General features: G+C 28.3%; 1 protein-coding gene across 1 annotated transcript in view; it reads left to right on the top strand.

Moving 5' to 3' along the window:
- LOC111621989 (F-actin-uncapping protein LRRC16A-like) overlaps window positions 1–14,108 on the top strand; it is a 197,595-nt gene that overhangs the window by 139,607 nt on the left and 43,880 nt on the right. The window contains exons 25-28 of the mRNA XM_023364280.1: window positions 1,875–1,987; window positions 4,497–4,584; window positions 9,261–9,278; window positions 12,492–12,561. Coding sequence (XP_023220048.1) covers window positions 1,875–1,987; window positions 4,497–4,584; window positions 9,261–9,278; window positions 12,492–12,561 — 289 coding nt within the window. The remainder of the gene's footprint in view (window positions 1–1,874; window positions 1,988–4,496; window positions 4,585–9,260; window positions 9,279–12,491; window positions 12,562–14,108) is intronic.

Consider the following 14,108-nt stretch of genomic DNA (forward strand, 5'->3'; position numbering starts at 1 on the left):
CCCAGCAATTTACCCAGACCATGTGTTGCAGAAATGTACTACACACTATACATTGAAATCTGAGCAGTGTTACTTCAGAGCAACATGATAGTTTTATAAACATAATGGAAATAGTTAAAACATTGGCCTAAGGGAATAGAAATTGCCTTTGGCCCAGTAAAATTTTTTAATGATAGAATACTAATAAGAATTTAATTTTTTCTCTCATAAAATATGAAAAATAAGCAAAATTTCCTCTTCTAATGATTTTCTTGCACAATGAATGTGAATAAGTACAATAACATAAAAATATAAAACACAAAAACAAATACTCAAGAAACATACTTCATTTTCTCTCAATGAACATAAACAGTAAAAAAACAGCAGTAGGTGTATTATTTCAGTGATTATTGTATTTCTCTTGGATTTTATATCAGTCCATTTATGCAACCTTGAATGTGGAAGAAGTTTTGTTAAATTTAAAAGCATACAAAATGGCATAACATGATCAGGGAAAAAAATTATTTAGGCTTGCATTGCAATTTTACAACATGCCTCGAAATTGAGAAAAAAATGTTTTTTAACAATAGATGAAATTATATTAAATAGCCATCATATTTGTGTTATTTTATTCAAAAAAAGACCATGGCCCACTACTCTAGTGCTTAATGTGTTAAGATTTTTGACTAACAAGGACAGGTTTTTTATCAGTTTGATATATACTCCTCACTTCTCCATTAAATCTCATTTGTTTGATTGTATTAAGAATGAAAAAGAAAAATAAGACAAAGTTGTGAATGAATGCAAAAGAAAGCAATATTACATTAGTGCTACTAGGAAAACCCTGAACACCAGGCTAAACAAACAGATGATCATATGAAAGTTAGAATGACAATAGACTTAGCAAAGACAGTGTTAGACAAAGGAAAGGAAATTATATTGAGGGATGTGAGTGTATTGGAAATATAAAGGACAGTGAGAACTTCAGGATAGCAGAAAAGATGATTTGGGAGAAAGATTGGGATTTGGAAGTGATTAACATCAGAGATGGGAATGCATTACCAACAGCTTAGAAATGGGTAGTCAAGGAAGAAGAAAAAGAGAAAAAACAAAAGAAATACTTCAATTAAAAGAAAACAATCAGAGATAACACTATACAGAATTTGCCTGAATAGCAGATTTAAAGTGCTTTTAGAAAACAAAGAATAGAACATTTTGAAAATGCATACAACATTGAATTCCTAAGGCATTTATTTAATAACAAAAGTTGCAGTTAGGTTGAAGCCCCTGAAGATGAATTTGACTGAATCAAAAGTACTTGGGCATTGGATGATGATCCAGAGTAGTTTGTTAATGATACCATAACGTAAATATTTAAAATTGGCCAACAATTTTTATTCATTTTACATTTTTACAGAGGCATAGCCTCTAAAAATATAAAAAGATCAAAGCTAAGATAAACTTGCGATAGCTAATGTTGTAGAATTAAAAGCTATAGATATTTATAATCATTATTATTATTACTTTTCCATCTAATAATTTAAAGTAAACTTGAACAGTTTAATTTTAATATTTCTATCTATTTTAGTAAAATTTTTATTGATTTTATAATTTGTTTTATATTTTAAAACCAATATTTAAGTATAACATTATTATTATTGCATACTAAATCTATTTAAATTAAAAATTTATATTCTATTCAAAAAATAATTAACTATTAAATGTTTTGTGCTAAAAATAAAACTTGATGTTTATTTAACTATTTAATAGTTTTTTGAAGCTTTCAATTGAATTTGAAGTAAATATTTTTTAACATTTAAATGCAAAAAAATAAATTAAGTTTTGTTTGTTGGTTAGCAAATTTTTTAACATAAATATTTGATTATCATCCTTAGAAAGTAAGACGTGATGTTGAAAAATTATGCCAAGAAAGAGGAACAATTCCATCAGAATTTATAGCTTTAACACTTTTAGAGCAGGCTGGTACTGATATCATAAACAAAGTCAGGTAAGATATGTGGGTTAAATTTTACCTATATGCATCGTCCTGGCTGTGGTCACAACTATTCGTGCTCTCGACTGACTCCTCCTGGAGGGGAACTGCCAGCAGGCTGCCGAGTGTATAATGTCACTAGTTATTGATACGTGTTCAAGAACTACCGTGAATCAATAACTAGTGATGTTATACACGTGGTGGCCTGCTGGTGGCTCCTCTCATGGAGGAGTCAGTCAGGAGCACAAACAGTTGCGACCACGGCCATGATGGTGCACATAGGTAAAATTTGACCTATATGTGTTATATTTAATCAAAACTCAAATTATTTTGATTTAAAACTATATTATGGCATTATATTATATTAAATTTATTATAAAAAAATATTTTAGAAAATGTAAAATGTAATGTGAGATTTATCATCATAAATGTAAGAACTACAAAAAAGTAATAGTAAAGAGAGATTATTTTTTCATTTGGGTAATAATTTTCAAGAGAATGAATTAAGGAAGAGAAAGAGCAATCAAATTAGTACTTTCATATTGTGCAATGTGTTAACTGTTAATAGTAATAAATTAAATATAATCAAATGTGAAAATACATTTAGTTAATTAGAATGACATGTTTGTAGCACTACTAAAAATGTGGGAAAGGTTAAAGAAAAATGACCTTATTTCCAGGACACTAAAGTGTTTGTTTACAAGATAAAAATCCAAATCTATCACTTAATTCTTAACTCAAAACCAAAACTCAAGAAAAAAGAATTATAATTGTTAAGTTAAAATAATTTAATTACTTTTGTAAGATTTATTACAAATACAAAATTTATTTAGTAATAGTGTAGAAATTAAAGAAACTAATATTTATGTGAAATTAAGTTTTGGATTCAAATCTTGTTCTGTCAATAAATTCAACAATTAAAATTCTGACTATTCAAAATTCAAACAAAGTTGTTTCTTAAATTATTTTTTTTATTAAAAAGTTGAAGACTAAATACAAATAAAAATTTGATGTCTTCACACACCCTTTACAATCATGGGAACACAATTAACATTAGCAAATAACAAGAAATATTTTTACAAGAATCTAGTGTCAGAGGGACTTTTAATCAATTTACATATTCATAAGCAGAGAAGAGCCTCAAAAGAAAGGTCAACTCTGCTCAAGTTAATTTTGTTCCTGTGGTTGTAAAGGATGTATGTAGAATTTTTATTTGTATTTATTCTTCAATTTTTGATGAAATATATTTTTAAAAAATTGAAGAGTAAATGCAAATAAAAGTTTTTCAAAAAATATTTTTACAGGAATACAATGCTAGCAGGACTTTTAATCAATTTACATATTCATAAGCAGAGTAGAGCCTCAAAAGAAAGGTCAACTCTGCTCAAGTTAACTGTGTTCCTGTGGTTGTAAAGGATAAGTGAAGTCATCAAATATTTATTTGTATTTAGTCTTCAATTTTTTTTAAAAGACTATTTTTTATTTAAACAATTCTTAAGATAATATTTGATTTCTTTAAAATTGTGTTTTATTTTTTGTGATTTACAAAAGTAAAAATCCGGTATAAATGATAAATATTAAATTGCTACTGTTTATTTCCGTTACAAAATTAGTCTGAATTTTCATATTAGATCAAGAGATTTTTCCAGTAGTATTATTGGATACATTGGATACTTTTTATGTCATAAAACTATTTATTTATAATATTAGCCTTCTGCAAAATAATGATAGAAGAAAATGTTCTGAAACATATTCTTCTATNAAAAACAAAACAAAAATTAAGAAACTGTTGATCTAACTTATTAGTCTCTACAAGCCAATACAAAATCAAAATTCAATTTACAGAGATTGCTTAAGATGATCACTCAGTAGATGAAAGACTTCAAAAAATTCAGTTGAAGAAAACATATCCTTAAGTGTTAATATGTAAATTGTGCCAATCAGAGGAATATTCTTGATTGTTTTACTCACAATAGGTCTTATGATTGGAATGTAAGTACACAGTACTAAAACACCTTACAGAACCATGAAACTCCAGTAACTAATCATGGACAGAAGGACTAACATTTTTGATCTTTTCCACAGATCTTTGGGTCAAAGGTATTGAATCAGATTTCTTTTTGAATATTGTTACAATTGATGCATTTCAAAATGCATCAATCAGTGATGAAGGATCAACAGTGTATTCCAAAGCTGATCAAGTAAATTAAACAGGCATGCAAAAATCTTTCCCTAAAAGCAAACAAATTTAAAATAAGAAAACAGAAAATAAAAATCTGAGGAAATCCAATCTGTTGTGGAAGGAGAATAAAATTTTGAACAATTAAGTTTTGTACTGTAATTTATGAAAAGTCATAAAATATCATTTGTGTGTTAAAAATTATGAATTTGAGAATAGTTTAAAATTCTTAACAGGCATTTTGTTCCCTCAGTCGTTTTATCATTGAAAAGTTATTATCTTTAATTTTCCTTTTTTTAACACAATATTTATTTTATTTTTTTTTTTGTTTGGACTTTTTTGTAGTGAAGTAAATTTATCAGTTGCAGCTCATGTAACAGATAGAATTCTAGATGATGTAATTGAATCTTTGTCAAGAATGCATAAAGAATTAGTAAGTAAATGTATATTTTTTATATATTTAAAAATTTTTTTTNGGAGCTGAGTAAGATATTTGGCTATAAAATTGTTCTTTTAACTCATTCAACTTGTCTCTTAAAAATTATTATTAAAATTTACTGGATAATAGATCAATAGAAAAGAGTGCTGATTTTTTTTATAAAGAAAACAAAAAATTTGTATTTTGTCTATGTTCATCTCTTATTTTGTCACTCAGATGTCCAGCTCCCAGTTAACGGTAGCCCAGTTGTTCTTCAACCACTCGCATTGCCCAGTTGATGGTGTACACACAAAACTTATACTAGTAACATAAAAGCTGCAGCATCTGATTTTGTAGAGCTCTTGCATTAATATTTTAGCTCCTTGTTCAATCAATGCTTTTTTTTTAACCAATACTATAACAAGTAATTAGAAATCATAATTTTTACTTTTTTCAAGAAAAATTAAAAGTATTTTATTAAAAATGTTATTAGATTTAGATCTATTGGCATGTTTAACTCTGTACTTGGTGCAGGAATGCTATCCCACCACTGTTTCCTGCAATGCAATGCAATGTAAAAAAAGTTAATGCCTTTTATATGGAAATGTTTATAGTCTGCTGAAAATGCAATTCAGTAGTACCTCAGGATATGAACGCTTCAACATACGAAACTTTCAAGATACGACATGAAATTCGAACATATTTTTGTTCCACGGTTTGAACAAAAACTCACCATACGACGTTACATTAGTTCATCAGTCTCAGTTTGTGTGTTTGCTTCATTGTGGAAGGATCTCGCTCGATAAAGGAAATCTTGAGGTATTATCAGAAAGTGAGTGATTTTATTGAAAAGAAACATCCCGAAAAGGTTCACACTGGCTGTATTGCTGCTCAGNATGCAACAAAACATATAAGCCTATATATTAGAGGATTTATTCCTGAAAAAATTCTAATGTTTAGAAAATAAAAGAAAGTTTTAAAATTAAAAATATATCTTTACTCAATTACATATGCACCATGTTACCATTAATGACATGCTACCATCTGCAGAGAAGCTTCATAATACACTGGTACCTCAGTATACGAACACCCCAGCATACAAAATTTTCAGGATACGACATGAAATTCAAACATATTTTTGCTCCGTGATACGAATGAAAACTTACCATAGGACATTACATTAGTTCACAGTGCCATTTTTTATTCACTTCTGTTCATTGGTCTCAGTCTGTGTGTTTGCTTCGTCATGGAAGGATCTCGCTCAATAAAGGAAATCTTGAGGTATTATCAGAAAGTGAGTGATTTTATTGAAAAGAAACATCCCGAAAAGGTTCACACTGGCTGTGTTGCTGCTCAGTGTAATGACATTTGCCTAAGTCATTTTAGAAACATTTTAAAAAGTAGGCAAAGCCAAACCTTTTTTATTAGATATTTTACCAAGCATATTTTACCAAGCTCTATCCAGTGAAAGTGCTGGTGGAAATGAAGGAAAGAAAGCAAAAAGCAGTGAATAAAAATTTAAAAAAATATATAAAACAGAAAAGATGATAAAAAAATTAGTGTTATTTTTAAGTTATTGTTACATTATGTTATGTAAGTTAAGTTTTAGTATCATTTTCCTTCTCCCTCTCCTCCGCCACTAGTTTACACCTCCATCATTGTCTATCCTCAAAGGTAATGTGCAAATAAAACTACATTTTTTTTAATCAATTATTATTCTATTATGGTTATTTATACATTTACAACTACAAAATGCATTTTCCAGTGTTTTCCTTAATAAAGTTTTTTTTTTCAATGTACTACTTAGCTTTAATTTGAGTGTGTTTTTTGTGTTGGAACGAATTATTTGGTTTTACATGTAATCATATGGGGGGAAAATTGATTCACCTTATGACATTTTCGTGATACGATCTCAGTTTCGGAACAGATTAATTTCATATCCTGAGGTATCACTGTACCCTCTTCATAGAACTTTCCAGTTTCTCTATGAAAAATGTTCCATGTGGTGTTTGCAAGCATCTAAACTACCAATGTTTTTATTGCAAAAAGAAATCTGCAGAGCTCTGAACAAATGGTAATCCCATGGGGCAAGGTTATGAGTATGGGGTGGGATAAAACATCCCAGCCTAGAGCCAATAATTTTTGGCATGTTCGTAAAGAAGTGTGCAGTCTGACATTATCTTGACGAAACACAATGCCTTTTCTATTGGCCAATTCTGGACATTTTTCTTCAGTTGATTCGGTTGGGAACAATACTTATCAGAATTGGTTGTTTGATTCTGTGGAAGCAGCCTGTAGTACAGCATTCATTTCCAATCCCATCAGATGGTGAACATGGCTTTATTCAAATGAAGATCAGCCTTTAGAGTTTTTAAAAGTGATTCATTTTTCTTGCCTCATGATCATTTTTGATTGATGATGATTTAAACAATCCATTTTTCATCACCTGTCACTAGATGTTTCAGTAAAGAGTCATTTTTATTTTGTTTTGAAGAGAATTGCAAATGGAGATGAGACCCAATAAGTTCTTTTTCATTATGTCATGAGTAGATAAATTTTAGGCAAATGCCTATTTTTTCCTTAGCATATACAGGGCTAAGATTTTGTATGAACACTTCATGAATATTTAGATTGAAATAATGGTATTTTATAATGCCTAAAAATGCTTATTTTGATGTTGCTGCCTATTTTAGCCTAAAACACAAAGTTTAGTCTGTTTTCATATTTTTAAAAAGTTTTTATTAATTTTTTGTTTCATTTTCTGCAAAGGTTTACTTTAATTCTTAAATTAAACTGCTTAAGTTTCATTTTTTTCCTGAAAATGCAATTAGACAAATACATTTTTTTATTATTATTGATTACTTATATTGAAGTACCAGTGAATGCATATCCCAAGCAGAAAAAATTAGAATGCAATAATAACAGAAATAAATTACACCCCCTGAGGCAATTTTATAGTAATAAAATTAAAACTATACAAAAAATTTTAAAATAAATGCTTTTATTTAATAAATATACCATTAGAGATGCTTTATTTGTCATTTTTAGACAGCGGATTTTAGGCAAATACCTATTTTTCCCTTAGCATATACATGGCTAAGATTTTGTACTAACTACTGCAGTGAACATTTCTTCAATATCAAAAACCTTCTGGCTACTTTAGCGGACAATGCAGTTTGTGTAACTTAAAGCCAAGAAAATTTTGAATGACATTTATGTTCAGAACAAGTTGGAGTACTGTACATCAAGTGTTATTTCACATTCATTGCAGATACTATTACTGCTCTTGAAAGTAATGGGAAACCTATAAATGAACAAATTGATCTCCTCAACAGAGCAAATCAGGAACTTTGCAATGCACCAGGCACTACTGCAAAAGAAGTGAAGAAAGAGTTCTTCAAAAGAGACTTGGATTAAAGTGCTTGTTTGTTGTGGCTGATATTTTGAAGAGCAAAACTGAAAGTGAATACCCAGTTCATCTTCTTCCAAGGTTGAAATACTGTCCGTTATCTTCTGTCCGTAGATGTGGAATGCTCTTTCTCTGCGTATAAATTAATTCTCAGTGACAAACGTTGCAACTTTTCTATTGAAAATTTGGAAAAAGTGCTTGTAACATATTATGAAGCTAACTATGGGAAACAGAAGAATAAAAAATGTAAAGATAATTGTTTGTCTACTTTTGTGTTTGCATCATTCTGAATACGTGCATTTTTGTTTGGAATACATATGTTAAATAAAAAATTCATCATCCTGATAAGTATGTTAATTGTTCATTGTGCAAATTTTGACCTCCTATTTTTTGTTTATAAGCCTAAACGATGCAATTTAAGAGCTTATTTTAAGTGTCTAAAACGCCACTTATAAGGGCTTAGATGTCTGCTGACTAGTCATGAGGTATCCAAATGCCATAATGATTCACTTATCCAGTTTTTTTCAGATGTTGAAATATGATACCAGTACTGTTTGATGACTTCATTACGTCTGATATTTCTCAAGTTTGTCATCCAATAATGTTTTGATTTGGTCCTCTTCAATAACAGCCAGTCTTCCTGAGCATGGAGCATCATCAATGTTGAAATTATTCATGTTAAATTTTGTGAACTACTTTTGAACAGTTGATTTTGCTACAGCACTTTTACATAAATATTACTTCTTTTGCTGTTTGCATAGCATTTTTGTCTTATCTATAGAAGAAAAGAAATAAGTATCAAAAATGCAATTTGTTTACTTCCATTTTCACAACAAGACAAATTAAATATCATTACAAAAATTTTGTTAAGATTGTTTAAATAATTTTAATGGATTTTTTGTACAAACATTTAATTTGTCTTGTAACATACGTCATTTTTCATAATATTCATTGATTCGTATAATTCCGATAATGTTTACTTCATCTAGTGTTTTAACTGTCAGCTTTGAAAATCACTACGAACTTTCTGAACTACCCAATAATAAAGTTTGAGATTGTAATTTTTCAAAACAACTATTAATCTATTGCATGTTGTTATTTGCAAACATTTTGTAATTTTAAATAAATTATCAGATATCATTTGAATGATGATAATTTAATGTAAAAGAAAAACAAGGCAAACCTCAAATAGTATAAATTAATAATCTTTTTCTTAAATAATTATGTGAGATTATATTTTAACTTTTGAAATTTTCTATTATGCTGCTCTTTTGTAACTTAGTTGGCATGGTTAAATCTAGTAAGTATGAACTTATATTTTTATATCACTTTTCAATGTTATTTATTTACTTGATGATATGTTTTTCTAAATACAGTTAAAATATTTAAAAGTTTTTCTAAAATATAAGAGTACTGGAATTTTTTGTATATACATATGCATATGAATGGAAAGTACTAAATATTCATTCAATTGAACTGTTCCTATCTTTCTGGTTTGCACTTAGGACTGGATTTCTAAATAGACAGAGTAGAGCGAGGCATATAGCAGCAGATTTTGAAGGGTGGAAAAATTGGCAAATATAGTGTAAGAATTAAGACAAAAAAATAAATTATTCCAAACATCACAATATTTATAATTAATTATTAAATCATCTACATAAATAAATAATGTTTTAAATAATCAAATTATATTAGATACATAGCTTTGACCACTTATGATGTAAACATACATCAATATCCATGGTGTAATTTTTAATTAAAACAAAATGTATCATGTATGTTAACCACACTATTTACTAAAATGTATCATTTTCATACTTTAAAAAGTGTACCAAGTTTGGTACACTTTCATATAATATTCCATAATTAAAGTCCAAGTTAATGTCAGAAGCTATGTTTAGTCTATGTCAGAAAATATGGCATTCAAGAAATTTCTAGTTTGTAACTGTAGAATCAAACAGGTTAAATCTGGCACTGTTTGCACTATAAACTATAGTTCAACTGTAAAGTTGAACTTATAGTTTATAGTGCAAATAGTTTATAGAATTGTGTTGATATCAACATCACATTGTATTGAGTTAGAATACCGACCACCAAATAAATCACCAGACTGATTTGTAAACTTCAACAACCTTGAAACTTCATGCTGCCATTGGACTAGTCATTACTCTACGCAGAAAGTTGTTTTGCCTCAGACTATAGTTGTCATCTGGTCAGGACCAACACTCAGTTTATATAAAAAATTCATATAGTCAGAGAGTTAACATTAGCATAATTTATATTTAATAAATTGGTTTTTATAAAATTTTCAAATATTCCAAATTAATATTTATATTTTTATACTAGTTTCTTAATTTTTTTTAGTGGTGTAAAAAGTTTATCTAAGCAAAATTCACATTTAAGTCTCAAAAAAAAAAAATAATAATAATAATAATAATAAATTGTTTTAATATGTTTTAAATTGAAACATTATTATTAACATATTAAAACAAATAACATGAGATATGAGAGAGAAATTTAATTTTCATATAGAAAAAGGAATAATTTTTTAATTTTATAAAAAAACAAGTTTTTGTATTTTGTAAGTGTAGTATGCCTGCCATTTTACTTGTATTGAATGTACTATAATATCTGATAATAGTTTTATTGTGGTTTAATAAAACTCATTGTCATATTAAATCAAAATATATAATACNTGTATCTTTTTGAACTGATGAAGAAATTCCAAAATCTATTAGCTTCAGTTTTCCAGAAACAAGTAAAAAGTTTGCTGGTTTCAAATCAGAATGAATGATTCCTTAATAAAAAATAAAAAGTATGAGGCCATATTTTAATAAAAATTAAGCTAAAACTATCAATGTGTGTTGGATGTTTTAGTTATTTACCTAACCACTTAAAATACTTCACATTATTTTGTTATGATTAATATAATTTAAATTATATTAAATTAGTTTAAAAAGAAATTATAGAATTGGTGTTGCATGTGTATGTATGTATGTATGTATATATTAGGGTAATTCAAAAGTTCCTGGATACCAACAACACTTTTTTGTGAATGCAAATGAGTTGGTAACTGCATCATCATCAAAGGTACATACTATCATTTTATAGAGCTGTTGAGTTCATTTCTTCAGCAAATATTGAAAGAAAGAATGAATGACAAAAAACTTATCATTTGTGATATCTCATGTCATTACTGGATACAAGATTTCAATTCAAGTGTAGAAGCAGAGAAAATTTGCAAAATTGAAGGCCCAGGCCTGATGAACAAGACAACTTTAGCTGAATGGTTCTGCTGCTTCAAATATGGGAACAAGCCTTGGTTGGGATGACCATTGACCATTATTGACAAAGTGCTGCTCCAAGCTGTTCAACAGGAGTCAGGCAATAGCATTCACCAACTGTCTGTCAAACTCAGATTTTCCCAATCAACCATTGTTCGGCATTTGAAACATCTTGACTTTCACAGCAGAAGACCTTGAGAAGTACTCTTTGAACTGACAGAGCAGCAGGCGCACAAGAGGATACAAGTTTGTAAGTTTCAACTGTTTCAAAATTCAAAAGATGACAGGTTATGGTATAGGATCGTAATGGGAGACAAAATATGGATATTTTTCAGTAATCTTAACAGAAGAAACCAGTGGCTCCAACCAGGCAAAGTGCCAGCACAAATGGTTCAACAAAGACAGTTTGAACAAAAAGTCATTCTTTGCATTTGATGGAATTTGATTGGTCGAGTGCATTGAGAGCTCATTCTTAATGGCCAGGCTGTGGATGGCAACCTCTATGCTGAGCAATTGAAATGTGTATTTCAAGCCGTGCACACTTGCTATCCAGCATTGCTTAATCGAAAGCACACTCTGCTACAGCACAATAATGCTCCGGCATACCATTCCAGAATTGTCCAAAGAAAGTTAAAGGAGCTGGGGAGATTGAAGTTTTGCCTCACCCAGGATACAACCCTGACCTTGCTTCATCAGCCATTACTTCTTCCGGTCATTGGCACATTTTCTGAAAGGACATTTCTTCAATACAGTGCAAGATGTCAAAAATGGGGTTTGTGAGTTTTTGGGAATCAAAATGAGCTATGTGGTATTGCCGAGGAATCTTCCAACTTGCAGAAAGATGGGTCAAGACCATAGCTAGCAATAGCTTTCATTTTTAGGAATAACCATGTCTCTGTATTTTATTGTGAATAAAGTTTTGTATCATATGTTTGTGTTTGGGAACTTTTGAATCAACCTGATATATAATATATGGGTAAAGTATATTGTAACTGATAACAAAAAAAACTTGTCAATTGATATATTTTTTTAGAAACTTTAATGAGCCTATATTATTCTTTTTTAAATATGTTAGATACTATTAATAATATGTTGACATGAATACCAATAATAGTTTATTATGTCTTTCTGTTGATTATTATTAAGTCATGCATACTCTATTGAAAGATTATAATTTAATTATATTTAATATATTTTTATTTTAAATAAGTATTTAAAATATATAATAGGCTACTCCAAAATTAACAAGTAAACGAAGAAGTGTACATACAAGGAAATTGAGACCACAATCTGTTGTAGGTAAGTAATGAACTTTTATGTATAATACGTATAATTATTGAATTGTTTATTTTTAAATAATAATATATAATAATAAATGATAACTGTATTAAATATATTTAAATCTAAGAGAAACAATAAATGTACTGTATTTAGTCAATGAAACTCCCTATAATAGTAAAAAAATTGTGAAATGTAATTATTTGTTTTGAAGAAACTATAATATTAAATAACTGAATGGATAAAGCAGATTATATGGAAACTCTGAAGTTTTATTTGATTTCATTATTATTAAATATATACAAAAATATCCTGTTTTATTTTTTATGAATTTGAACATTTTTGTTTGTTTAATAGTAATAATAATAATGTATTTTTATTTAAAAAGTCATAAGAATTTTGTAGTAACTATTATGTTACTTTTTTCAAAATTTTATTTATTCATTATGCAACAAAACATATAAGCCTATATATTAGAGGATTTATTCCTGAAAAAATTCTAATGTTTAGAAAAATAAAATCATCAAAAAGAAAATAATCATGATTTAATTTAAAAAACTGAAAATTATGTAAGTTATAAGATTTCATACAATTACATTGATTTTAATTTACAGTTATAATAAATAAAATTATTTAACATATTTTCTGATGTTAGATATGTTTGTAAGTTGAGAAATTATATTAGTGATCAAAATTATGCAGTCATCTTTCAAAATATAGAGAGAATGCATATAATAATATGTTAATGAATGAGTGAGTAGTAATTATAACTGCAATTCTTTTTGGCATAGAGTTCATTAGTATTGATAGATAATCTAGTTGATTTGTTTCCACTTTTCAAAGAGATTCAATCCTCAGATTTGTTTTTATCAATTGTGGTCAATGTTAACTATAATATTTGAGATGATTCTACAAATTCTTGAGAGGCCTGGACTATTAAATATGTACAGGTATCCCTCATACAACACAGTTTCGCTCTAACACAGTTCTGGAAATTATCTGTACAAAATTTCAAATTTTTAAGTGTAAACTTCATTGTTCAATATTTTCTTATTCAAGAAAGCAAGCGTGTTGTCTCAAAATTGTCCATGGATTTTAGAATATTGAAATTTTCAAATTATTTTGTGCTGTTCATCAGGTTTACTTTAATTAAAACTGATAGGGCAAGGAAGAAAAAACTTACAATAACTTTCCTATCAACCAGGTGTTATCATCGCTGCTTTCAGACTTTTCTCCTTAAGATTATCTACTGTGTTTTCTTTTCATAGATTAATCTTCATATTTAGTAAAGTTTATTTAAACATTTTTAGATTAGTGTTGCTAAACTTCTTTAACTGTAGGTAAGCAATCATTCATAAAATGACAAACAAAATATGGCAATATCTTGTTACTCGAACAATTCAGTATTTGAACACAAATTCTGGAAAAAAGTTGGTTGGTACACGACTGAACAAATGCAACCAGCTAGAACGAATTTTCGATTAATAACATATTTTTTATTTCATCATCTATAAAAAAAATTTTATGATAAAAATAAAAAATATGAAAATGTTGCTGATACTTCTGAT

The sequence above is a fragment of the Centruroides sculpturatus genome, unplaced genomic scaffold (assembly GCF_000671375.1).
Source record: "Centruroides sculpturatus isolate CEXI.00-Female unplaced genomic scaffold, Cexi_2.0 scaffold82, whole genome shotgun sequence".
Lineage (NCBI taxonomy): Eukaryota > Metazoa > Arthropoda > Arachnida > Scorpiones > Buthidae > Centruroides > Centruroides sculpturatus.